The 26,579-nt window shown below is 49.8% G+C and overlaps 1 protein-coding gene across 2 annotated transcripts in view; it reads right to left on the bottom strand.

Moving 5' to 3' along the window:
- Positions 1 to 683: 683 nt before the first annotated feature.
- The window catches only part of SLC6A1 (solute carrier family 6 member 1), a 43,911-nt gene continuing 18,015 nt past the window's right edge, over positions 684 to 26,579 (bottom strand). Inside the window, exons 2-16 of one of the 2 annotated variants that reach the window (XM_036332185.1) lie at positions 20,390 to 20,449; positions 18,441 to 18,783; positions 17,907 to 18,038; positions 17,236 to 17,336; positions 16,344 to 16,453; positions 14,578 to 14,710; positions 11,584 to 11,718; positions 11,250 to 11,353; positions 10,854 to 10,978; positions 9,566 to 9,678; positions 9,045 to 9,176; positions 7,396 to 7,498; positions 6,230 to 6,330; positions 5,171 to 5,338; positions 684 to 2,995 (exon numbers count right to left, since the gene is read on the bottom strand). In XM_036332185.1, the coding sequence (XP_036188078.1) occupies positions 2,891 to 2,995; positions 5,171 to 5,338; positions 6,230 to 6,330; positions 7,396 to 7,498; positions 9,045 to 9,176; positions 9,566 to 9,678; positions 10,854 to 10,978; positions 11,250 to 11,353; positions 11,584 to 11,718; positions 14,578 to 14,710; positions 16,344 to 16,453; positions 17,236 to 17,336; positions 17,907 to 18,038; positions 18,441 to 18,678 (1,800 nt within the window). In that variant the 5' untranslated portion in view covers positions 18,679 to 18,783; positions 20,390 to 20,449 and the 3' untranslated portion in view covers positions 684 to 2,890. The remainder of the gene's footprint in view (positions 2,996 to 5,170; positions 5,339 to 6,229; positions 6,331 to 7,395; positions 7,499 to 9,044; positions 9,177 to 9,565; positions 9,679 to 10,853; positions 10,979 to 11,249; positions 11,354 to 11,583; positions 11,719 to 14,577; positions 14,711 to 16,343; positions 16,454 to 17,235; positions 17,337 to 17,906; positions 18,039 to 18,440; positions 18,784 to 20,389; positions 20,450 to 26,579) is intronic. The other variant, XM_036332186.1, reaches the window with a different exon arrangement.

Here is a 26,579-nt window from a genome sequence, read left to right as displayed (position 1 = left end):
TCCCCAGACTGAACTTGGACTGACAGAATATCATCACTATGTCAACTGGTGAACCATTTGTACTTCTCTGTAGAATTCAAATTTTTTTAAGTAAGATTTAAAAAGATTTAGCCGGTTTGGCTCAGTGGATAGAGCGTCAGCTTGGTGACTTAAGGGTCCCAGGTTTGATTCTGGTCAAGGGCACATGCCCAGGTTGTGGGCCTGATCCCCAGTAGGGGGTGTGCAGGAGGCAGCCGATCAATGATTCTCTCTTATCATTGATGTTTCTATCTCTCTCTCCCTCTCCCTTCCTCTCTGAAATCAATAACAATATATAATAATAATAATTTTTAAAAAACAGTATTTTAAGGAATGAATCAATGAGTGAATGCATGAATGTCCTTGTTAACTAAACATGTTCCTATTATCCTGGGTTTAGACATTTATTTAGTAGACCACATTAAAATTTTCTAGAACAGTAAGAATATCTCCCTTTTGTAGCACAGTCATGTTTTAGCTACACATTCCAAGACTTTTTGGAAGTACATCTCTATCTCACTGAATTGTGAGCCCAAACCTCTCTCTCTCTCTCTCTCTCTCTCTCTCTCTCTCTCTCTCTCTCTCGGATAAATAATATTGTGTGTAAGTTTAGTCTGATTAAAGAGGCAATTGTGCCCCCACCCCCAAGAATTGAAGGTTTGACATTGTAGATCATAGAACCTTTATTATTTTTCCTCTAAATTCTTAGGAATGTACATAATGTCCGTGCTCCAGTTATGACACCATTTATAGACATTTAAAATGCATCTTCATTTATAAATATTTTACATTTGGTCCATAGAACAGATAATTTTACTAAATAATGCTGTAATTATTTTAAAACAGGCTCTGTATATAGTTTGAATATGTTTATATTACATATATTTTTTATATAGAGATAGATTTACTTGGTGTTCTGAGAATAAATCCTTATTGCAAAAAAAAAAAGCATATATGATAATACAATATCTTTTCCCCCCAGGGTAAATACTAAAAAAATGTTACACATATTCACAGTTCTCACAGTAATTGTACGACACGTAATATTGTGCTATATAAGTAGGTTTGGATGGAAATCAGTTAGGGGATTTCTTGCCAAACATCTCACTTAGATTTGCTTACAAACATGAAATACGCTGCATTTGTCTTAAAAAGACTTGGCCTTAGTTTCACACTGAAGAACAAAGAGAAAGTTTGAAGTCTTCCTGCCCTTATTCTAAAAGGATGGGGGTGGGACCATGATACACAGTGAAGGGTTGTTTTCAGTCTAAACCCTATAGTTGAACAATACGTATGCAGGTTGATCATGGAGTCACCAGCTGGCATTTGGGATGCCCTTAGCAATGAGACTATTTTACAGATGATCTCAGGAACAGGCTTTAGATTTCCTACACGATATCCAACAAGACCCTAACTACCACGCGCGAGGATGTGTATGTGTACAAACGCTTTGTGTTTTCTCTACAATAATGTGCTTAATATTCTGAGGGTGATACCTTATTGCAAGAACTGATATGCTGGTCACTGGCCACTTTCAGATGAGAATGACAAGAGATTAAAAAACCCACAGTCACAGTTATTTACCATAGTGATTAAGGATTAGTTATAAAACACAGTTTGTGAGCTAACGAGCTACAGGGCACAACAGACGATTGGCTACTTGGGAACCCATCTTCCTGCCAGATGAGGAACACTGAGTCACTGGGGTCTGCAAGGAACTGTCTTCACCGATGTGCGGACATGCCACCGCCACCACCGAGCCCATTCCGGAAAGGAACAGAACCGACTTCCCGGGGAAGCAGCTTTCGACTTGGAAGCACTTTGGAGGTGGGGGTGGGGGGCTGGATGAACACTAGCGCCTCAGTTGGTGGCTGGGTAGATTTTGGTGGCAGTGAGGGGACTCCCACTGAGGAGTTTCAGAGACGGTGAGAGGGCCGCAGCTTTGAAGGGGGTGGTAGTGAGGGAGGAGATCGTTTTAAAACGGTCACTGGATCCATTTGGACGCAGGGGTAGGATCACTTGACCTTGATTTCCTCCACAGCTGTTCTGTGCTCTCTCACTCTGGGCATCCTAAGAGAAACTGGGGCTTCGATGAGGGAACGTCCCCAGCAGGATCATAGGATGCCCAGAATGCTGATTAGAAATTTAATTGTGCTTGTGGCAGTTTCCAATGGGCAGGGCCGGGTGCAGTCAGAATGGCCTGGCGAGGAGGGGCAGGAAGGCCTAGCCACAGAGATGCTCTCAGCCGGTGGCAGGGAGGCAGGACCCTGTACAGACTGCTTGAGAAGCAGGCCGGGGGATGCTGACTGAGGTCCTTGGGCTTGTTTTAAAGTCAGCTGCCTCGGGAAGGAGAAAACCAAAAAACGGAGAGAGCTCTGCTGGCTCCCTGCTACTTAAGAGTGAGCTCTCCCTAGAAACCTGTTATACAAAATGCCCTTTTCATGTGTACAGAGCAGCCTTCCGGTGGAAACGCACTCCTGCAAAGTCCAAGGTAACAGTCACGGGTTTCGGCAGTTAAGAGAACAGTCAGGGAAACGACTAAAAGCCAGGAGGGTGCAGCCTCACCGAGTCACACTCGCTGGCGGATAAAAGTGACCTACGCGGCAGTCACAAATGCCCACTGCTGGACGCTTATGGGGCCCGGATTAAAAAGGTCACCGGCCCGCAGGTGCCGGAGCCGAGGAGTATTTTTGCGCAAGTCAGGACCCAGCAGGGGTGAGACTGTCCCCACCTCCCCTCTCTGCGTGGTGATGGTGTCTGGACGCGCCACTCGAGGTAGGTTGAGATAGGTGGTATCTTCAGACGTCAAGTGGTGGTCCTGCTCAGCCAGGTCGGGGGTGAGAGTGTCGGGTCGGCGAGCCACCTCGCACCCCTAGATGTAGGCCTCTTTGCTGGCTGAGCCGCTGGCCTGGGGCTGCTCCGGACCGTTCTCCGGGCGGACGATGTCTTCGCTGGGCTGGATCATGACCTGAATGCGCTGTGGGCACCGGGGAGAATTCGGGCTGAGATGGAAGGAGACGGCCTCTCTGTTCCCCCACCTTCTTTTCAAGTCTATTCTGTCTGCTCTGCCTTCAAATTGTGCCCAGACTCTGCCGTGTCTCCACACCCTCCACGCACACCTCCTCTCACTTGGGCAGGGGTGGGCAAACTTTTTGACTCGAGGGCCACAATGGGTTCTTAAACTGGACCGGAGGGCCGGAACAAAAGCATGGATGGAGTGTTTGTGTGAACTAATATAAATTCAAAGTAAACATCATTACATAAAAGGGTACGGTCTTTTTTTTCAATAGTTTTATTCATTTCAAACGGGCCGCATCTGGCCCGCGGGCCGTAGTTTGCCCACGGCTGGGTTAGAGCAATAGCCCTCCACTGGCCCTCCACGTCCATCCTTGATCATCATCCCCTTCGTTCTATTCTCAGCACAGCGGCTGGAGGGCAGTCGTGTTAGAGATCGCATCCCTCCTCGAGATGCAACAATGGCTCCCATTTCATCCAAGTCCTATTAAGGCCCCATATGATCTGGCCCCTGTCATCTCAGACCACCATGTCCTTCCTCATCCCCTCACTTACTTCACTCCCACCACGCTGGCCTCCTCACCGCTCCTCACACACACCACGCATGCACCTGCCTCAGGGCCTTTGCACGTGCTGCACCCGGTCTGGCACATTCTTCCTTTCAGATAGTGACACCCTCGATGTCTACCTCCTTAGGTCTTGGCTCAGTGTCATCCCCTCAGTGAGGCCTTGCCCAGCACTCCCTAAACTCCTTCCTACTGTGTGTTTCTCCATAGTCCTCCTCCCCATCTAACATGTTTTTATTTTGTTATTTGTCGATATTCCTCTCCTAGAATATGAGCTCCAAAAGGGTGGGATTTTCGCCTGCTTTGTTCAATGCTGTGTCCCCAGTCCTGACCAGTGTCTGGCATACAGTAGATGCTCGATACATATTCGCTGGATGTTTGGCTCTCCCACCACCTTCTCCACGCATATCCCGCAGTCCTGCCTTATCAGCTAACACGGCGTCTTCAGACGCGCCTGGCTGCCCTTTCCCACCACGGTGCCTTCGCACAGGCTGTGCCCTCCTCCACAAATGCAGACCTGGCTTCCCCTCGAGGCTCAGCAGAGAACAATGGGAAATGAATACACTGAACCTGGAGTTGGATAAAAGGGCTGCAGGCCCCAGCTCTGCAAGGAATGGGTAAGCGGTTTCCTCACGTGGCCTCAGTTTCTCCATCTGTGATTCAAGGAGGCTGCCCAGCAACTCCAGGGACTGCACACAACCCTCCACGTCCCTTCCCTGATCTGCAGACCTGAGCACCTCCTTCTAGCGAGGACATCTTGGTGGGAAACAAGGTTGAGAGCCACTGATTCGGATCTTCCCAGCTGTGGCCTCCATAATCTGATTCTCCAAATTCCTCAGTGAATATCCTCAGCCTACACTCACTCCATTCCTGTCTCTAGCACCTGGCTCCCTCCAGCACTGCCGTGTCTCACTCAACAATTTGATACAACTTACCGAAGAGCCGGCATGGACCTAGCACACGCTAGTGAGCCCCTGCTAGGGAAGGACACCTTACAGGCTCTGCCTTCCCTTGCGGGTAAGGCCATGTTTTCTCTTTATCGCAAATGAGGTCTCGAGGAAGCCCTCAACACGTCTGATTCCACCCTTCATCTGCTCCGAACCCTCGATGGCTCCCCATTACCCTTAGGATAAAGTCCAAAGTTCTTTTGTGATCTTCAAAGCCCTCCACGATCTGGCCAGACCATAAATTCCCATCCTCATCTCTGATACCCCCTGCACCCCTCCTCACTCTACCCTCCAGCCACAGTGATAAGTGTATACCTGTGGGCCTTGCACATGCTCCCCCCACACCCCCACTCCCATCTCGTCTTCTAGGAACATTCTTCTGCTTCTACTTTTAACTCTGGCTCATACTTAGCTTTCCCCTCTCTCAAGAAGCCCTCCCTAACCCTCCCCAACCCAGCAGGGCTTACCCATCTCCCTGGTTTGCCCAATCATGGCTCCTCTAACACTCCATTGCCACTGGCTATTGATTTGTTTGTTAGACCGTAAGCTCCACAAGGGGAGGGGCTGTGCCCAGCACAGTGGGGGAAGGGGACCAAGGATGCAAAGGGTGAAGAAGAGGCTTACCTGCTTCAGGGAGCCCTTTAAGGTGAGGAACATGTAGACCATGTACCCAGGGATGAGGACCATGGAAGACAGAGCCATGAGCCAGCCCACGCCCTGGCCCCACTTGGGGAAAACATAGTTTCCCATGGTGAGAGGAGTCATCTGCACAGCACTGAAAAGGAACACACCCTGGGAGGGAGGGGGGGAGGGGGAGGGGCAGTAGGTCACACATATTGATCAGCCAAGGTCCCTCCTCAGATCCTGCATCTGACAGGTCCACTCCCCCCACCACTACCTTGAGGCTGACCCTCACAGAGGCTCAATGTCTTGGGAATCTGCACTCAAGGCCACTTCCAGTACATGAGGAGCCTTTGTGCAAGACAGAAGAAGGTGTCCTGGGAGAACCAATGGCAAAAGGAGCCATTTCCATGACAACCAATAGAAAAGGGCACCCCTCCTGGGAGAACCAATATGAAAAAGGTACACCCTCTGGAAGGACCAATAGGAAAAGGTGACTCCTCTGAGAGGACAGGAAAAAACATCCCTTTCTCCAAGGTAACCAGCTTGGCAAGCAGAATAGTTGGATGTCAGTCGCCATTTGCCATTGGCTGGGTGCCCTTGTTCAAGACACAACTTGTGTAGTGGTCCCAGCCCCCCACGACCAAGGACTTGGGGCATCCCCTTCCAGGGCCTGCTCATGCCTCACCTTCCCCTTGCAGAAGGGAATGGGAGGTGCTGAGAATGAGAAGTCTCCCTGTATGAATAGTTTGGGCTTCAGAATCAGGCCGACGTGGTTTGAGTGCAGCACCGACACGATGGGTGATGCTGGCTGGGGGAGCGCTGGGTCCTCAGCAAAGAGGGGGCACTAGTGTCTATTTGTCTGAGGTTTGTAAGGATGATGCAATATGTCTGGCATCATGCAGGGAACAAAACAGATGCTCAACAAATGGCAGGGAGTGGTCTTATTAGGGAACAGGGGTCTGGGGCCTCTTCCATCCACCTCTGCCTCCAGAAGTTCCTCTCTGGACCTGGGGCCTAGTTGTGCTCATCCTAGCAGGGCTAGTCAGGTGCTGTCCTTACCGCCACGATGATTGGGGTGAAGAAGGACCAGCAGAGTTTCCACCAGAGGCAGGGCCTGAAGCCAACCATCTCTTGGATGTTGTCATAGAATCGGTTGACACCTGTGACATTTGGAGCAAAAGCAGGACGGATGGGTGAGTTGTGGGCATTACAGGCTAAACTCAAGCTGTCCCTTTCTCACAGTATGACCATACACAAGTCACCCAACCTTTCTGGGCCTCAGTTTCCTTGTCTGTAACATGGGGCTAATGCTCTGAGGGGTGCTCATTATCTAGTAATTATTTAATAACCAAATTCCCACAGCAAGTAGGTAGTGTGGGAAAGCAAATCACCTTAACGTGAAAATATCTACCAAAAACCGGATACGCTTACAAAACGTGTCCCCATCACTCTTAATGTCCCCCCAGGCACCATCTGTCCCAGCCATTCCTGCAAAGCTTTACTGGGCCAGGATGGTTTTCCCTGTTGATCTGATGCTATCAGCAACTGGTGAGAGATTGCAAAGAAGAACTGCGAATCCTGCAAAGACCCACAGATGTCATGAAGTAATGCTGGGCACTGCTCCAATTATAAGCAAGGCACTGACAAGGAGGATCTGATAGCACTAGGCCAGTTAGAGTTGAGGAAAGGAAAATGATGAGAAGGTGAGATGGCAAGAAAGATACAGTGATTATCAAGTACTAAGAGGGACCCTGGAGAACATTTCTCTCAAACACATCATCTTGCTGTGATCATCGAAGAGAGGGAAGGATATGCTTGGACTACCATGCAGTTGGTCTGGAAACTTAGGCCACAAACCAACAAATAAAGTCACTATTCCCTTCATTCTTTGTTCTAAGATAGTGCATACTTTTAACTGTAGAATTTTTTTGTAGTCTTGATTTCCCTTTTCTAGATAAAATCTCAAACAAACCATTTCATCCCAAAATTTATGAAGAAATTGTGGTTCCGTTTTAAATGAGTTTATTCAACTGTTCTTCTTATAATATCTTCTAAACTTGGGACCTCCTGTGGTTACACCATCGAGTTGTTGTGAGAACGAAATACATGAATGTATGGAAAGGGCCTGGTGTTCAAGTTGTACTGGTTGACTGATAACTGGAGAAAGGAATGATGAATGAATGAATGAATGAATGAATGACAGGGGGAAGAGGGTTGATGCTCACCGTAAAACCAGGAGATGGAGACACATTCAAAGAACACGAGGAACAGCAGGCTCATGCCACTGGCCGAGTAGTAATCAAAAAGCTTGAAGACATAAATGCCCCCCTGCAGGAGCAAAAACGGCGAGAGTGAGGCCACTTCCTCCAGGGACCTGTGCATTCCGTTCACAATCATCAACCTGGGCTTTACAGTCTGATGAGGCCAGGGTTAGGCTAAACTGCAGCAAGGAGGGTGTGGGCGTTGATTCTCTGGGATTGGGCAGAAAACATGCAAATATGGGGAGCATGGAGGGAAGTGCCCCATTTCCCGTAAGGCTGGAGGGCAGAAGAGGAGCCATCTGTCCACAATGTTGAGTCAGTCAAGTCCCTCCCTTGCTCAAAACCTTCCATGGCTTAAATAAGACAATAACATAGTTCATAAATAAGTAGAAAGATAGAAAATAAAATAATAAAATAAAATCCAATGTCTTGGCCTTCAAGGAACTGCATGATCTCTGGTTCTGCATCTCCCACTTAGCTCCTCACTCCCTCTGCCCACACCACACCGCTCCTCACGTTCACCAAGCCCATTCCCACCTCAGGGCCTTTGCACCTGCTGTGACTTCTTCCCCTAGCTCGGTCTCCCCTGGCTGGATCTTCCTCTCATTGGAGTCTCAGTTCAACTACCACTTCCTTAGAGGGACTGCCCCTGACGACTCTGTTGAGGTAGCATCTTTCCCGTCCCTGCTGGTCATTCTCTGTTCCACTATCCTCTTTTCTTCATGGCATTTAATGATCTAATGTGTATGTCAGTCTTATCCAAGAGAGCAGATACTGTCTGTCATGTTCACTCCTGAATCTCCAATGTCACACCAGGCCCGTAGTAGGTGTTCATCGATTATGAGCGAATGAATAAACATTAATTCTAAGTCTGAACTGTATTTGAACCCAGGGGTGGTTTTGTGGAACATAAATCAGACCCACAGGGCTGAGCTCATGGCTTTAGGGTCATTTATATTTATTGTACAATTCATCAGTTATATATTTGTCTTCTGTGTAGACTGAGAGGGGGCTTGAACGCAGAGAGCCTTGTTCATTAATATCCAAAGGGGAAAAAAAAAGTAGGAATGAAAGGGAAGGGCGGTGCCAACCTCAAAGACCCAACTCACTCCACCTTGATTCTCCAGTTAAATTTCTTTAAATCCTCACCAGAGGAAGTTTTTATTGAATGCACATCCGAACCGGGGATCAAACCTACAACCTAGGTAGGTGCCCCGACTGGAAATCAAGCCTGCAATCTTTTGGTGTACGGGACAACACTCCAACCAACTGAACCACCCAGCCAGGACTCTAGTTAATTTTTACAAGTTTTTTAAAACTCAGCCCCTGCATCCCCTTTTCCAGAAAGAATACCTGGTGCCCTAGGCCAGGTTAGGGGCTATATTCTCTAGCTCCGCCCATCATTTCTGCATCATTGTCTGTGTCTCCCATCAACCCAGGGGCCCCTTAAGGGAAGGGATCTATCTTACTTGCAGTGTGTGCTGGGCTTGGCATGGAGATGGTATTCAATGAACGGGGCTTGGGAGGTAAACTGGGCTAAGATAAGGCTGGGGTGCAGAGGGCCTGGGAGTGGCCCTGGCACACAGTGGGTGCCAGGTGCTTACTGCCCTTACCTGAGTGATGTTGGAGAGGCCGATCAGGTAGGAGACGATGCAGACAGCAGCAATGAAGAGCTCCCTGCGGTTGCGGAGGAGTTTGGGGTACTCGTCCACCAGGGCGGTGATGAAGCCCTCCACAGTGCAGAACTTCAGGGGGAACAGGGGTCAGCCACCACGGAGGCCCCAACCCCAACCACCCACAGCCTGGTTGGCGGGAGACCGGAGAGCCCAGCAGCATGGAGACAGCAGGGCCCGTTGATCCCCGGGATCCAGGCCTGATCTGCCTCTGCCTCTGCCTCTGCCTCCCTTTGTGAACTCGGGAGAGTCCCTCACTCTGAGCATCAGCTTCCCCATCTCAAAAGTGGAAAAGGTGGCTGAGCTGTTCCCTGAAGTTTCATGTGGTGGACATTCTAGGGCACAGATACTCCAGGCCATCTTCTCAGGGGGCCTAGGGCAGTGGCCTCCTCTTTCTGCTTCCTCCCAGATGGGCAAGGCTGGGCGAGGGGCTCCTCAGGTGCCAGGGAGAACGTCCTCACCTGGCTGTCAATGCCCAGCATCAGCAGCATTGAGAAGAAGAGGATGGACCAGAGGGGAGAGATGGGTAGCTGGGTCACTGCCTCTGGGTATGCCAGGAACGCCAGCCCGGGGCCTGTGGGGGAGAGGATAAAAAATATAAATAAAACATACCAAGCACCTACAACGTATTCAGTACACACCCACTTTCTAAGGTTCATTTCATCTCCTAAGAAACCTTTTGAATGAGGGTTGTCAGCCCCCTTTTCTACTTGAGGAAAAAGTGTGTGCTTGGTCGGGGCGGCCATAGGGTTGGGTCCAGTCAAGGGGACCAGTGGGATGAGATGAGGAACTGTGCTGGCCTGGCCAGCAATGGGGACAGTGTAGGGGCAGAGAGGTGACCAGATGGAGAAACAGGAAGTAGAATGGGCAGGTCCTGACACTGGTTGGTTTGCCTGTGGAGGTGACAGAAGGGTACAGAGTGTTGCTAGGGCTCTGTCCTGGGCAATGGCTGGCAGAACCCTTTGCTGTAATGGGGAGCACAGGGGAGGAGAAGGCTTGAGGTCAGTGTGGGAAGGTTGTGTTTGAGTGTCTGGGTGGGGTGATATTCAAGCGATCGGGAAAACCTTGGCAGGAAAAGAAAGCAGACTATAGCCTCCCTGGGGTCTGGCTCTGGAAAGTGGGGTGGTGGCTGTGGGTTCCAGAGAAATGAGCTGGTGGGCTGCCCAAGTGGGGGAGATCAAGGCCTCAGGGGAGAACGTTCCTTTCAGCATAACCCACGATGCTTCCTTTCTGAGCCTCTGGGCCTCTGCTGTGCACACAGTGGGTCCTCATGTTTGCTGCTTTCCTGGCTGAGCAGGGAAGGGAGGGTTCCTAGGTTTTTCCTTGGACCCGGTGCCTATCTGTGCAGAGAGAAGATGGGGCACAGCCTACTTGATGAGGATATTTTTGGAACTGGGACAAATGCACGGACTTGGGTGCTTTGTGTCATGGTGGTGAACATGTCTGAGTTGGACCAATGTTTATATCCTTGGGGCAAGAGCGAGTCTTCTCCCCCCGGACGCCCAGGATTGGGCTAGATGTACCAGTATGGCCAGGCTCTGCAATGAGCCAGGTCTGGGCTCAACTTCAAAGTCCTACCACCTTCCCAGCTCCCCAGTGTCAGAAAGATCCAGGGATACAGTCCACATCAATGCTCAGTGCGCTGCCTGGCACACAGTGGCCTCTAGGCCAGCAAGCGAAGGTGGTGATCTGATGACCGCAAACGCCAGCCCCTCCCTCTCCAGAGCCCCGGTCCTGTGCGGTGCTGACCTGAGGCCGCCACATCAGCAATGGACCTCTTGGTGACATGGGCCATGAAGCCCACGATGGAGAAGATGACAAATCCTGCGAACATGCTGGTGCACGAATTGATGCAGCAGACAATAATCGAGTCCCTGCGAGGGAAGGCACGGTCAGGGAGGGTGGGTGGGCAGGACGGTGAGCTAGTAGGCTGTGGCTAGCAAAGGGCAAGGGGGCGAGGATGCCTGTCAGGGGGGCTAAAGGGCTGGTGGGTCCACCCCCCCCACCTCTGGGCAAGGAGTGGAACCAGAAGGAGTGGCCAGAGGGACTGGCTCTGAGAAAGACGGAGTTGACAGAGGAGAAAGGCCTGGGGTGCAGCCGCGGAGGGCTGTGGCCGCGGAGGGAGGTGCTCCTGTGCATGGGCACCTGTAGACGTTGTTGTGGAAACTGTTGTAGCTCCCAAGAGCGATCAAGGATCCTAGGCCCAGCCCGTAGGAGAAGAAAATCTGCGTGGCAGCATCCAGCCACACCTATAGGCAGAATGAGAAAAAACAGTCAACGTTTATAATCATAAAGCCGCCGTGCTGCAGGGCACTTACATGTGCCAACCAGCTCTACCTGGCAACAATCCCAGTTTACACAGGAGGGTCAGAGAGCGGCAATAGCTTATCCTAACGCTGGTCACCTGTGGCTCAGGACTCAGGTGTGCACTTAACCGAACTGGCGCCTTCTAGTACCTGGGGCCAGGAGGACCGCTCACCTCAGAGTCCGACAGCTTGTGGAAGTTGGGTGTGATGTAGAAGAGGATGCCCTCCCCGGCCCCCGGCAGTGTCACTCCGCGGAAGAACAGGATGATCAGCATGATGTAGGGATATGTGGCTGAGAAGTAGACCACCTGGGAGGAAAGTGGGTGATGTGGTCACCCCTCCCCCCCCATACACACACACACCCCAGCGCACCTATGCCCCCTCTTCCCCACTTCACCTACATCTGTACCTGCTGTGGCTCTGGGCGTGGCTCTAGTTCTCTTCCTCCAGGAAGCCTTCCTGGATTCCTAACATGCTCTGCTTGGCCACTTTTCTGCAGCTCCTCCTTGGAGTCTGAACCAACCAGCTCAGTGCCCAAATTTTCCCTTCCCCTATCCCTCCCCTACTTGTTGATTTCTGTTTAAATTAAAGTATGTGGTGACAGGAAAACTTTAAAAAAATCACATATGAGCACACAGTTCCTTTCAACAGCCTCTAGAAGGTAAGTTACACGGAGGACAAGGCTTGTCTTGTTACTTCTCTGTTTTCCCAGTGCCTAGAACAGTCTGTGGTATATAGTGGACACTCGGTTAATGCCAGACAAATGCACCAATGCGTGGGTGTTAATGCCTTACTGTTCCTCTTTGGAGACTTTCCTTTGCATATATGATCACATTTTCTTACAAAATGATGTACTTGCCTTTTCATGTAACATGCTTAAAATAAAAAACAACAACAACACAGTACATACATCTTTGTTTCTTGTCTTATTTACTAAAAATTGTTTTACTGTCTCAGAACAATGTATTTTTTTAATTATACAAAATAGTCCCTCAGGAGGTTCCACCATCCATTGAGGTCACTTCCAAGTTTATGTCAATCCTAAGTCTACTACATTGGGTACTCCTGAACAGAAAACTTTGTCTACAAAATTAGGCAAATTATACTAAAAATTACTGCAACTTGTACTAAGAAATTATATTAGTCTTTGGAAAAATTTCTAGGAGTAGAATTACTGAGAAAAAAGGAATAAGTTTCGCCAAGGCTTTTAACCCATGTTGCCTAATTACCTTCCAGAAATTGAATTTTGCCCAACATTACAGAGAGCACCTTTCCTGGGTATAATCATCTTAAAAATTGCTTCTTGCCAAATTAATCATGAAAAAACGGAGATTACATTTCTTTGCTCAGTGGTGTGAGAGAGCAATTTTCAAGTTCAGTGACCTTTATATCTTAGCGTCATGCTCAGCATAAATTGTTCTGTGGGTTAGTTTCATCTCCCTGAGTTGACTCTGAGAGTCTTCGGGGTTAGGAAAGGCGGCCACAACCCCATCAAGATCACTGTACTTGGAATTAGGAACAGGGGAGTCAGAACTGCTGTGTCACCTACAAGCTATGTGACAGTGGGTGAGTTTCTTATCCTCCCTAAGCCTGTTTTCTTGTCTGGAAAATGGGTACAATCAACCTTGCTAGTCAGAAAGTTTGGTTGCATGAGGACATACAATATGCTTAATATTTGCTGCTAGGTCTTGCAGTTCAATGTGTCTTCCATGTTCAGCATGGAGCTAGGTACACAGTAAGTGCTCAGTGAATGTTTACTGATGGAGTGGTTGGCTCACTCAAGAGATGCAGTGAGGGAGGCCCTACCTCTGTCCCCAAGAAGTAGCCCGTCTTCTAATGTAGCAGGAACTCTAGATACCACCCAAAAATGATAATAATTGATGTCATGTAGTGAATGCCTACTGTGTGCTAGGTATATGCTACACACACTGTGTAGATTATCCCCCTCAAGTCTTTGTAACAACTCTGTAAGGTGCCATTATTGTGACTACTTCACAGATGAGGAGACTAAGGCTCAGAGAAGTGAACTGACTTGCCCAAGAGCACACAGCTAGGCACCGGGGGTCTAGGCCGCTACGTTCTTCTGCTTCTAAAAGCTGGGCCTGGAGACAACTGTGGCCTCCTCCTCCCATGCAGCCTAGGGACAGAGCAGAGCTGCTTTGACACCAGCCTTGAATTTGAGTCCAAAAGTCCCACCAGACTAAATGGGGCAGTTTTTTCATCAGCTATGCCCATTCCCAAGTGTAGAATTCATTAAGGTTCTGTTTTGCTCATTCAGCTTCTTATGCAGCCTGAACCTCCCTGTCTCTAGCCTTAGGTCAAATCCTTTCTCTCCCTCACTTACTTTAATGACCTCAGACAACACACTTGCTGAGTCCTTCAGGCCAAGACCAGTGAGACCTGGTCATCTTCTGTCCCCGGACTCATGGGGTGGGACTTAAAAGGGGTAAGAAGTAGGTTTGAGGCCAGTCTTTTTCCCCCCAGTTTGATTGGCAAGCTCCCCACCCATGTCCCCAGGTTGCACAACCCAACTTGGCCTGGCTCTGCCCTTGCCAATAATAAAAACAAAAACAATAACTCCCCTTGCCAGCTGCAGAGCGCCTTACAAAATCATGTGCTCATTTGATCTGCATAACAAACCAACAGATAAGCATAGTATTAGCCCCATTTTTAGAGGAAAAAACTAAGTTTCAGAGGTGAAGTCACTTGCCCAAGGGCATAGGGACAAGTGAATGGCCAAGTTGGGATCTGAACTCAGGTCTATTTGAATACAAGGCCTGAGTATTCAACTATTAATCAATCCATCTCTGTTGCTCTTCAAAGCTGTGATGTGGCGTAGTCACCCCTGGACCATTGTTTAATGGTCCATGAGTAACATTTACCCTCTGTTTTGCAGTGGCTCTGCCAGGCCCAGGCTAATCTCAAAAGACTTAATGTGAGCCTGGCACCGAGTTAAGTGCCTGATTTGCATTATTTCCTTTAATCCTTACACCTCCCCAAAGGTAGGTAATGTTATTCCCATTTTATAGGAAAGAAAACTGAGGCACAGCGTGATGAAGGGACCTGCTTAAATTAAAGATGGAAAGGGTTCCTGGGAGGCACAGGCTGCTTGCCCAGGTGGGAGATCCCCGCATCCCTCTCTAGTTCCCATTGTGCACGTCTCTTACCTTTCCAGTCCAGCCAACACCCTTCCAGATACAGAAATACACAAGGATCCAGGCGATGGCCAGGGTGATGGCCAGAGGCCAGCGGATCTGACCCGGCTTATCCAGCCCGTCTGTCATTTGATGCATGTTACGCCTGATGGAACAGGAGGGAGGTGACAGTCACGGGGGCTGGATTGACCCGGGAGCTGGGCCAGTGTGTGGACACAGGTAATATCTTGCACTGTGACTGTGCTGACATCTGCGGTCACTGAGATCTAAGAGCTGGGTGGGGACCGTGGGGCCCATTATACTAATCGGTAGAAAGTGCAGACCTGCCAGTGCCTTAATTCAGCCTCCACTGTTGCTCACCTAGATGGCTGCAGGTCTCTCCCCAGGATTCCCACCTTCACTTTCTCTCTGTCCCCACTCCAGTCCCCAGAGATCCTTCTAATATCAAGTCTGGTCATGTCACTCCTCCGCTTAAAGTTCTGCAATGAATAGCTCCTTATTTCATCATAGGGGCTCCCTTAGCTCCTTATTGTTCTCAGAATGAAGCCCAACTCTCCAGGTGGGTCTTGCAAGCCGTGATGAGCTGGCCCTGGTCTTGGTTCGCACCACAGCCCCTCAAGCTCTCCTACGACTGGACTACTTGTCATCCCCTCACTCCAGCTTGCTTGCTCTCACCTGCCTCCAAGCCTTCACGCATACTCTTCCCACACCTGTCTCCCCGACACTGCTTTTCATCCTTAGATGCCATTCCTCACCTAGGTTGGTCCAGGCGCCTCCTTGGAGCCCTCACAGCCTTCCATGTCCCCCCTTCTAGTGCTGGTCACTTGGTGTTGCCACTGCCTGTTTACCTGCCCACATCTCTAACCAGACTGGCACACAGTAGGTGCTCAAGAACGTTTATTTAATAAAAGGTTGAATGAAAAGCCTGGACATGTGGGAGACAACTGCATGTGGGAGGTGCCTGAAAGCAGAACAGCCACAGTAGAATCTGGTATTTGTTCGTAAGGAGACAGCCTAGCCAAGGACGTTTCAGCACAAAGAGAGTGACTTCACGTGTTCTGACGTCTCCTGAGAATGGCGCCTCTTGGCAGCTTATCCAAGGTGCAGTGCAAACTTCCAGGTAGACCCTAGCAAGCTGCCCAGCACAGATGCTGCCTTCATGCCAAAGAGATTTGGGTCTCAGGACCTCGTTTTGGAAAATTAATGCTCCTAATCTGCATCTTCTATGATGAAACAAGCAACATGGCCTTCACTATGGAAAGTGTATGTGTGTGTGTGTGTGTGTGTGTGTGTGTGTGTGTGTGTGTCTTTATTCTAAGTGACTCAGGACTGGTTTTCAGAATGAATCGGGACTTAATTGGCCTCTCCTAGGCCTAGGATGGTTATTCCTCTCCACTGGCCATTGTCTACCCTTCTCCACCCTGCTCTTGCCCTGGAGGCTGAAAGCTATGGCTCCATCACCAGTTCCCCTGCCTTCTGGGTTTGACCAATAGCAGGAGCTCGGAGGGTGGGAGGAGAGTGATGTTGTGGATGTATTCTCCCTGCTGCCTGTGGCTTTGTCTGCAGCTGGGTTTCTCTACCAAAGGTCTAGCGCATGTCTAGTGGCTCGTCCAAGGTTCAGCTTTCCGGAGGAGAGAGGGGTTTCACCCTTTCTTGGGGCTCCCTTAGCCCTGCCCACATCTCCATAAACAGTCCTTCACCTAACCCTTCCATCAGCCTTCTGAGGTGCCTCTGTACCTGCTGGCCTTGCCACCCACCAGGAATAACCCTGCACTCACTCCCAGAACTCCATCACAGCGCTGGTCAGGTTGGTGGTGTTCGCAATGCTGTAGTTGGAGAAGCAGCGGTCTGTGTTCCAGTGGTTGTCACAGTGTTTCCATGGCAATGTCTGCAAAGACACAGCGACACAGACAAATCCTGTTGAGCCATAGGCGTTGGCAACAGTGACCCTAGCACACCCTGTCCATCCTTACGGTCCCCTGAACCCCCTCACGGCCATTTCCCCCCCTCCCCTTCCCAACAGCTCCCAAATGCAAGTCATACCGTGAGCCCCATTTGAGAGATCAGAGAGGGGCAGCAACTTGCTCAAGATCACACAGCACCTAAGTGTCATTGCTGATATCTGAACCTCAAGCTTTTCACTCAGAAAATGAGCTTTCCAAACGGCACCATAAGGTTTTGTGTGTCCCTCCCGGACCACTTCCAAGCTATGCGACTCTGATCCTGTGCACACTGACACTGACACTGACTACTCACTGCGCTTGCACTATTCCAGGCACAGACCTAAGCGCTGCACACACATTTATGCTGCAATTCTCACAACTCTAGGAGGGCGCTGAGGCTCAGAGAGGTTAAGTCTCCTCCCCAAAGTTGCACAGCTGGTATAGAGTAGGGTCCGGGTTTGAACCTGAGTTCATATAAAATGGGCTAACAATACCCATCTTTGCGGGGTGTCATGAGGGTTAGATGTTACCCCATGAAGCGCCTGGCCCAGAACAGGGGCTCAGGTCATGGGGCTATAACTGTGGGGAGACAAGGGCTGCTGAAGACCATCTCGCCCCCTGCTGCTGGAGGAACGGCTCTGTCAGCAGAATTGTGGTCCTAGTGGAAGGAGGGTGGGACTTAGAGCGGGTGTGGCTCTTCTCAAGCAGCGGGTGGAGGGCCACTCACCGTGGTGAAGGAATTGTACAGGTAGTAGATAGCCCAGGAGATGATGACGATGTAGTAGATGTTCAGCCAGAAGGACAGCACAGCAGCAGCAAGGCCCACTCCTGGGAGGGAGCACACCTCACGATACTCATTGAATAACCACAACTGCCCCCGTGCATGTCACAGTTATCATTTCCCACAACGTCTACAATCTCACTCGACCTTGGGGAGAGGCAGGGACGTGGCTAAGATCACATGCATCTGGCGAGGGAGGGAGCCAGACCTGGTGTCTGGGGCCCCCACACAGACTGGCTGAAGGTGGGGCTGGGGCTGGGCCTGCAGGAAAGCATGATTCTCCACATGTTCACCTCAGTATCTGTCAGCACTGAGCAAGGGAGCCAAGAAAGTCGCACCCAGCACATGCCAGGGAAATTCAGGGAAATGAGCTCACAGAACCGGGCAGGCAGATGTGAACATGGGGCCTCCAGATTGAGTCCTCCTCTCTATCGCCCTAGGTTTTGGCCAGCGTGGTCACCTGTCACCTGGCCCCTTAATGGCTCCACTCTGCTCAGACGTGGCTGAGCAGCTCCCTCTGTCCAGAGGGGTCAAGCATATTGGGAAGGCCCTGGCTTTGCCTCCCTCCTGTGGGCAAGATCATCGCCCCGACCCACGGCCCCACTCTGCAGACTTACCTTTGAACATGGGGGCCAGCTTCCACACCCCCAGGCCCCCGATGGATGTGTACTGGCCAAGGGAGCATTCCAGCAGGAAGAGTGGGACCCCCGCAAAGATGAGCGTCAGGAAGTAGGGGATCAGGAAGGCCCCTGTGGGGTCGAGAAGAGAGATGCTCAGGTCTCGGGCGTTGGAGAAGCCCAGGGCACAGAGCGTCACACGGGCGTTCTGGGGTCTCTGCCGTGATTTCTGTACACTCTGTCTCAAAAGCAGCACCCACAGCCAACGCCCAAGGACGATCCTGCTCAAAACACACGACCTGCACTTGGCAAATGAAGAGGTGAACTCTCAGATCACTGATGGAGGACATCACCCTTTCAGAATCCTTTGGTAAAAGGACACGAAACAGGAAGTGGGGCCTGACCCTCCTTCTAGAGTCTTTCGGGGACCCATTCCACTAAGGTTGCCCCAGGAAAGGTCTAAGTGGAACACTTCCTGCGGGGGGTGGGGGGACGTTCCAGGCCCAGCGGGAAGGTGGCCGGGCCAGCACCTACCGCCGCCATTTTTTCCGCAGAGATAGGGGAATCTCCAGACGTTGCCCAGGCCAATGGCATAGCCCACGCAGGACATGAGGAAGTCGAAACGGCCCTTCCATGTGTCCCGGTCCGGAAGGTCCGCCGCTTTCTTCTGCACTTTGACCACCAGGGTTTTGGGCTTGTCACTGCCTGTGGGAATCTCGCTGACCTCCGTGGAGATCTGTCCATCAGCCACCTTGCTGCCATCCGTCGCCATGTCTCGGAGTTTGGACGCAGGGGTCCTGGCAGATGGACGTGCGATGTCGGCCCCGGTCCACGTGGACAGCAGTTTTGCGGTTCAAGGTCACCCTAGAACAGAAGGCTGGTGGTGACAAGCAATGAAGGGGGGCAAGGTTATGGAGTTGCCCCAAAATAACAAAAAAGCAAGTCACTCACAAAGGAACCAGGGCTCTAAGAAAGCTCTCCTACAAACCCTTTTCCTCCCACCAGGCTCTGCTCCCCGAGGAAGGGGGGTTCCATTTGTTTCCAAAGACAACATGTGCGGGTGTGGTCTGTTGTCTCCTGGACTAGCTTCAACTCTGGTCATCTGTGTCATGTGGCCTCTGTGGTGTGTCATGCTCAGAGAAGAAAACCAGGGCGACCAAGCTGCCAAAGAGAAACACTAAATGCTCCTCATCTTTGCCTCCCTGGAAGCAATCAGATTTCCACTTCCTGATGCTGTGATAGCCACAGCAGGGCAAGCAATGGCGGATCCGAATGTGGAGCCGAACAGGGAGGTATCCCGGCCGCAGGTGGTAGGTGAAGGTGGTATAAGAGCACAAACACGGACCATGATCATAGCCCTCTTTACCACTTTCAAGCTGTGTGACTTTGGGGAAACTTCTAAACCTCTCTGGGCCCCATTCTCCCTCTCTTTTAAACCGAGGATGATAATAGTATGTCCCTCATCGGGCTGTTGTTCTTCACTTATTTATGGAGACACACTGTGCCTGGAAAACAATGAGAACTTGTTGCTATTTCATCAGCAGTTCCCAAGCCTGGCTGTGCTCCCAAGTCATTTGGAAAGCTCTATAAAGACACATTCCCAGCTCCCACCAAAGATGAGCTCCAAGTCTATACTTCTAACAAATTCCTTAAAGGAGATTCTTTTTTAAAAAATATGTATTTTTATTGATTTCATAGAGGAAGGGAGAGGGAGAGACAGAAACACCAATGATGAGAGAGAATCATTGATTGGTTGCCTTCTGCATGACCCCCACTAGCGATCAAGCCGGAAACCCAGGCATGTGCCGTGACTGGTCATGTGACCTCCTGGTTCATAGGTTGATGCTCAACCAGTGAGCCATGCTGGCTGAGCAGGAGATTCTTTTTTAAAAAATATATATTTTATTTTTTTACAGAGAGGAAGGGAGAGGGATAGAGAATTAGAAATATTGATGAGAGAGAAACATCGATCAGCTGCCTCCTACACACCCCCTACGGGGGATGTGCCCACAACCAAGGTACATGCCCTTGACCAGAATCGAACCTGGGACCCTTCAGTCTTCACGCCAATGCTCTATCCATTGAGCCAAACTGGTTAGGGCTGAGCAGGAGATTCTTATGCCGGGAGCCTAGCCCTACTAGCCCTTAGGTGAGGAAGGGCCACTGGCTAGATCCACTCTGACCCTCGGTCATCCCCAGACATTTTACCTACTCTGAACCACTCTTACCTCTAGTTCCAGAGAAAGCGACTAGAGGACAGTGTGTGACACTGGACTCAGTCCCGTCCTGGGTTTAAATCTCCACTCTGCCTCTTACCAGCGGAGTGGCCCTAAGTTGCTCTAGGCTCAGTTTCCCCATCTATAAAATGGGGGTAATGCTATCTGCCTTGTAGAATTGTGGCAAAAATGAGCTTTCATGGCTTGTAAGAGTGCTTGTCACCTGACTGGTTTGAAAAGGGTTATGATTTGGATTGTTGATTTTACCTGATTTTCTGTGGCAGGTCAGCTCCAGAGCGGCTCCCTCTGCAACTCCTGGGAGAGAGCCTGCAAAGCAGAAAAGAGGAGGGGCCGTAACTGAAAGCCGCTGGCACTGATGAGCAGCCTGGGCAGACAGCGGCAGGGGTGCAAGAAGCCTGCTAGTGGCTGTACTTTGTATGAGCCCCTTGGAGCCACCCAGCTGGGGTGACCTCAGCGAGTCCATGCAGCATGGCTGGCCCATGAGGCCCTGGGAACATGCAGGAGTAGGGCCTGCTGCCCTTGGGCCAGCTGTGAGAGTGGGCCTGAGGGCACTGTGAGGAAGGTGTTCCATAATTTTATCAGAAAGAAGAGATAAACCACGGAGGGGCTGCAGCTACTCAGGGTTCTGCTAGGAGCCAATGAATGCAGCTGGTATATTTCTCCACCTTCACCCTCCATCCACCCTTGCAGTTGCATGTTGTGGCGAGCCCCATGTTGTTGAAAACCATGTGTAACATGAGAGAGAACCCCTTGTTTTGTGCTACAGAAAACCAGGTTTCAAAACAATTTATTGAGTATGTATGTATGTTCCTATCTTTACCTCCCCTCCAAATCTGTTCGTTAAAAAAAACAACACTAGAAGATTTACCCTAATATGTTCTCAGTGATTAGTTTATAAGTTGTTTTTGCTTTTTTTTTTTGCAGGCTTCTGGATTTCTAGAATTATTTTTTAAATTCTACAAAAATTTACAAATAGCCCTGGCCAGCATGGCTCAGTGGTTGGAGCGTCAACCTTCGTACCAAAGGGTCATGGGTTTGATTGCTGGTCAAGGGCACATACTTGGGTTTCAGGTTCGATCCCCAGCCCCCGTTGGGAGGTGTGCAAGAGCAACCAGTCCATGTTTCTCTCATATCAATATTTCTCTCTCTGCTCCCCCACCCTCCCTCCATTCCACTCTCTCTGAAAAAGCAATGGAAAAAATACCCCCGGGTGAGGATTAACTAACTAAATAAATATTTACAAATAAAATAAATTTCTATGAAAATTTTTTAAATTAATAAAAGCACACAGAATAAACTTATGGAACCCTAAGCGCAAAGAGGAGCACATGGAGCACTGGTCCGCGGACTCTCAGATGTAGGAGCCAAAGCAATGTGTGGCACGTGCCCCAACGGCTCCCCCCTCGCTCTGCCCTGCTGGGCTCCCAGGTTTGCTGTGCACTCGCCTTCCGGCCCCTGGCATGCGGTCCCCATTACCAAACACCACTGTTTCTTTCTAGAGTTCACAGAGAACCAGACCACCTTCGGACAATCCAAGCTTGACCGCCAACCCTGCTTCTTGTTCCCAAGGATGACCCACAGATTGTCTCGATGCCCATCTAGGTCCTGGCCTGCGCATGGCACCATTAGAAGGAAACCTAGACTCAGGTAGGGTGACCGCCTGGCATCAGGAATGGCAGGAGGGGGTGAGTCTGTGGTCTACCATAGTCTTGAGATATTCAGGGGAGAGAGCAGCCTCAGGAAAGTGGGGTCAGCTATCAACTCTGGAAACAGGGATATCCTTAACTGCCCCCAGGATCTACCCTTGTGCGCTCCAGCTGCCATGTTTAAAATGATCCCTTCACCTTGGGCCAGGGCTGATCACCTGATCCTGGCTAGCCAATCAAAGCTCCTTCCCTGGGACTTTGGCATGGGATGGAGAAAGGCCAGTCTCTCCAGCGGCTTGTTAGCACTGAGGCAGCCAGCCCTCTTCTGACCACCTTGTACTCAGAGTAGCAGAGACAGTTGGTCTGGGGAGGAAAGAAAGCAGAGATGAAAAGCTGGAGAGGGAATCTTGAAGGCATGCTACTTTGTGGTTCCAGGCTTTCTTAAGACTGGCCACGGTCCTGCTCTTGGAGTTTACAAAGCAATCCCACAGTCATAAAATAGACTCCCCATTGTTTTATTACATTGGGCTCAGGGGATTTCTGCTTCAATCCCAAATCTCTGTCCACTACCTCTCACCACTTGACCGAGTTCTCAGGAATGCCTATGGCCTGTGGGAACCACTTCTGGACTGAACTTTGGATTTACTTGTTATCATGGAGACTCAAACCAAACCCCAATTATTTACTGGATCACCTGACACCATTCAGAGAGAGAGAGAGAGAGAGAGAGAGAGAGAGAGAGAGAGAGAGCCAGGTGAGCTCTGACTCACCCCCTGCAAGCAGGCAAAACAGCAGGGCATGTTATGGGGGTGGGGGGAGGGGTGAAGGGAGGACGGTTCAGTTCATCAGGAAGTTTATGCCATCGTCTTCTCCACGAGTAGAGCACCTCCTTGTGCCAAGCCTGGAGGGATCAGAGGCGGTGGCTGCTCTGAAGAACTCACCAGAAGGAAGTCATACGTGCGATCTCCAGAATATGGAAAAGTGTATTCAAACTTAGCCAAATGCCTATGATGCCCTATGAGGAGCCACATACGCATACGTGGAGTTTTCCTTTTACAACACGTGCAATATATGAAGAAGATCAAAGACATGAAGCCACAAATGAATATAACTGATGCCTCTTTGAGGATTCAGATTGAGAAGACCCTTGGACTTGCACGACAGCAAGTCTACCCCATTGCTATCAGACCTCAGCTCTAACACTACACTTACTGGCGATGGGTGGGTTACTCCCCAGTTCAATCCTCATCTGTAAAGTGGGGGGATACTAGCAACACTTCTCATAGGTCCATGGTGAAGACTAAATGAGAGCATGCATATAAAGCATGTGAAAGAATGCCTGGCTCAGAGTGAATGAATCTCCACCATTATCATCATCGTCATTGTTACCATCTATGAATGGATTGTGATCTTAATCTGGTATTCACAACTTCCTGGAAGCTATGATAGTGATGATGATGATGATGATGATGATGATGATAATAGCTAACAAATACAGAGGTTTCATTATTCAGGCCCTTCAGCATCTTTCAGCATTTTCAAAAGGCAGCCAGAAACCATCCTTTTTTAGTTGCGATGGGGAATACTAGCTAATAAAAATGTCAAGTCCTTTGCTTTGGTTCTTTTGATACCAATTCAAAGTGGTCTGGCCGATCACTTTGGGCCAGTCAGAAGCTGGAAGTGGTACATTTGTGTGTTTGGTTAAAATAATGAAAAAGAATTATTTTTTAATAAATAAAGTCTGGTAAGGGGGGAAAAACACGCAAACATCTAGTTAGATGGGAGGACAGGCTAAAGGGACCCCTGTCGGTGAAAGAGCCTGGGACCCAGTGCTCACATACAGCCGTTCCAGGAGCTGCTTTGCCCACGCACTCCCGGGGAATGGCGGGGATTTTAATGCCTGACACCAGCTGGTTAGCCTGTCGCTCCCCTCGTGAAAAACAGCACGCAGAAAATGCAGGCATGTGCAAATTCACAGCAAGGGAACCTGGCTGGCTGTCTTTCTAGAAAATTAATGACCTCTGAAGCAGAACTAACCTTTTACCACTGTTACCTCCTCCTTCCTGAAACAGACTCCTGTGCTTCGTGGGTGTCTGAGGATGGCTCTGTGGGTCTGCTGCGTTGAGACCAGGGGCCTCCCTGCTCCCGAGTGCCAGTCTGAGGCCCGTCTTTACCTGCTGACCGAGTGGGTGCACGGAATGCCTCTCACCAGCTCATGATGTAGGGCAGTGATGGCAAACCTTTTGAGCTCGGCGTGTCAGCACTTTGAAAAACCCTAACTTAACTCTGGTGCCGTGTCTGTCACATATAGAAATTTTTTGATATTTGCAACCATAGTAAAACAAAGATTTATAGTTTTGATATTTATTTTAGATATTTAAATGCCATTTAACAAAGAAAAATCAACCAAAAAAATGAGTTCGCATGTCACCTCTGGCATGCATGTCATAGGTTTACCATCACTGATGTAGGGGGCATTCTGTCAAGGCCACCTGCCAGAGTCTTCCCGTTCTCCCTCATCAGGTGAACAAGAACCTAGTTCCACGATCCTCCAGCTCCTTAATTTGCCCTCATTAACTGAATCCCACCAAAGCAATGTTCAAAAGGGCACTGTTCATGTGAGACCACAAGCAGCAAGTCCTCTGTATTCTACTCATTCACTCCTTGATTTATTCAAATATTTACTGAGCACGTGCTATGTGCTGGGGCGGCAATGGAACAACTGTTTCAAGCGTTTTGTACACTGACCTACACCCTGGTCACCAGAGTTTGAATCAGTGAACAGGGGCCAGCAGAAAGACTCAGTTTTGTAAATACTTACTGAGGGCCTTATGTGTACATGGAGCTGAGCTGGACACTCAAGTTGGAAGAATTAATAAGATGAGGTCCCTGACCTTGACAAGGTCATAGCCTAGAAAGAGAAATATCTCTGCCTATGGCTAATCCTAATCATAAATACTACAGGAATGTACGAATAAGACACTGTAGGCCTAGGAGGAATAAGTTAATTCAACCAGACATGGGAACATTTGAGCTGGGTTTTAAAGGTTGAATAGGTGTTCGTCAGGCTCAAACAGAGGGAAGGCATCCCAAATAGAGGGAAATGCATGAGCAAAAGTAAGGAGGTTTGAAGCTTGGAAGGTCAATTTGTGAAGGGCCTTGAAAGCCAGACTAAGGGACTGAGGATAGGACGGGGTGAGAATGTGATCAGATTTGTAGAGAAGACAACTCATTCAGGGGAACTTTGGGAAGGAGTTGAAGAAAGAGACTCGAGGCTGGGAGGTGGTAAAAATGTCCCCATGATTCCCTATCTTTCCTCAATGTGCTCTCTGTGACCAAGTCCTAAAGCCATTGATAAAAATGGGCCAAACCGAACAAGAAGAATTCTCCCGCCCATCCCTGGGCAAGGAGATGCCTTGTAAGAAAAAGAACGCACACGGAGTTTGGAAGCTCTAGATCCGAAGTGGCAATATGGGTCAAAATTCGCCCTTGGGCTCGCTTTATTTGGCCTGAACAAAATTTTCTTTCAGTTTGAATTAGGAGCCAGAAATCTGACTCTCTGAGATACAGCATTTCAAACAGAGAGACAGCCAGTGCAAAGGCCCCAAGGCAGGAATAAGCTTGGCATGTCTGAGAGACAGCATGGAGGCCAGGGTGGCTCCAGTCCAATGCAGCAAGGAACAGAGCTACTCGGAGGCGGGCAGGGGCCAGATCACACAAGGTCTGAGACCCTGGCAAGGGGTTCAGATTTTATTCTAAATGGTATGGGAGAAAGTGGAGGGTTTAAGCAGTGGGGGTGATCTCACTCTGCTGCCCAGAAGAGGCTGCAGAGGGGCAAGGGTGGGAGCAGGGAGGCTCACGAACAGGCCCAGAGTCCAGGCAAGAGATGCTGGTGACTGAAAGGTGGCAGCTAGGGGAGAGGTGGTAAGGAGTGGCACTGGGGATCTATTCTGGAGGTGGGGCCGGCAGGCCTTGCTGGTGGATTGGCAGTCAACAGCCCAGCCATGGGCCAGATGGCAGGCTGGGGGGAGGGGAGCATGTGGCAGCCAGTTGGACAATCTGCCTCTGTCCCATTGCATCAGAGGGACAGGAGGCTGTGTGGGGTGGGGACTTAGGCAGAGGCCAAAAGGCCAAGGCCAGAGTCTCAGGACGGCTATTGTCCAGGGCCAGGACTGGGCCCAGAACCCACAGAGCTAGTGAGGTGCCATGCAGAGCCAGGGAGGCAGGAGAGCAGCGGCCTGGGAGTAGGGCCCTCCTCCCTCCAGGACGCTGTGCACATTCCTGCTTCGTTTTGCTCCTGTTCTGTTCTGTAATTACAGAAATTAACAGCGATTCGCTTCAGACTGCAATTATTCTACTCGCTTTTCCTTCTTTTTGAAACTACGGTTCAGGAAAAAAATTAATATTGGGTTTGGCTTCACTCCAAGAGGAAACAGAATGCAGTTTATTCTCTGCTTTAGGGGGAAATGCTAGGCTTAATCAATTGGAGAAGATGTTATCAAGCATCTGCTGTGCACCCAGGCCCATGCCAGCTCCTATCAAAGGAGAGGAGCCAGCCTTTATTGAGTACCTACTGTGGCCAGGCATTCCACAGGTTCTATAACATCCACTCCTCATTCCATCTCTGTAAGCTGAAAGCAAAGTCACCCTTTTGACAGATAAGGAAGTTGAGGTTTGCCAGCCTGGGGCTGTTAGTCTCAAATTGCTTAGTAATTCAGGGCCTTGTTATTCAACATGTGGTTCTCTGAGGAGCAGTACTGGCATCACCAAGGAGCCTGTTAGAAATGCAG

This window comes from Myotis myotis, unplaced genomic scaffold (assembly GCF_014108235.1).
Source record: "Myotis myotis isolate mMyoMyo1 unplaced genomic scaffold, mMyoMyo1.p scaffold_m19_p_13, whole genome shotgun sequence".
NCBI classification, from domain to species: Eukaryota; Metazoa; Chordata; class Mammalia; order Chiroptera; family Vespertilionidae; genus Myotis; species Myotis myotis.
This window is presented reverse-complemented; position numbering and strand designations above follow the sequence as displayed.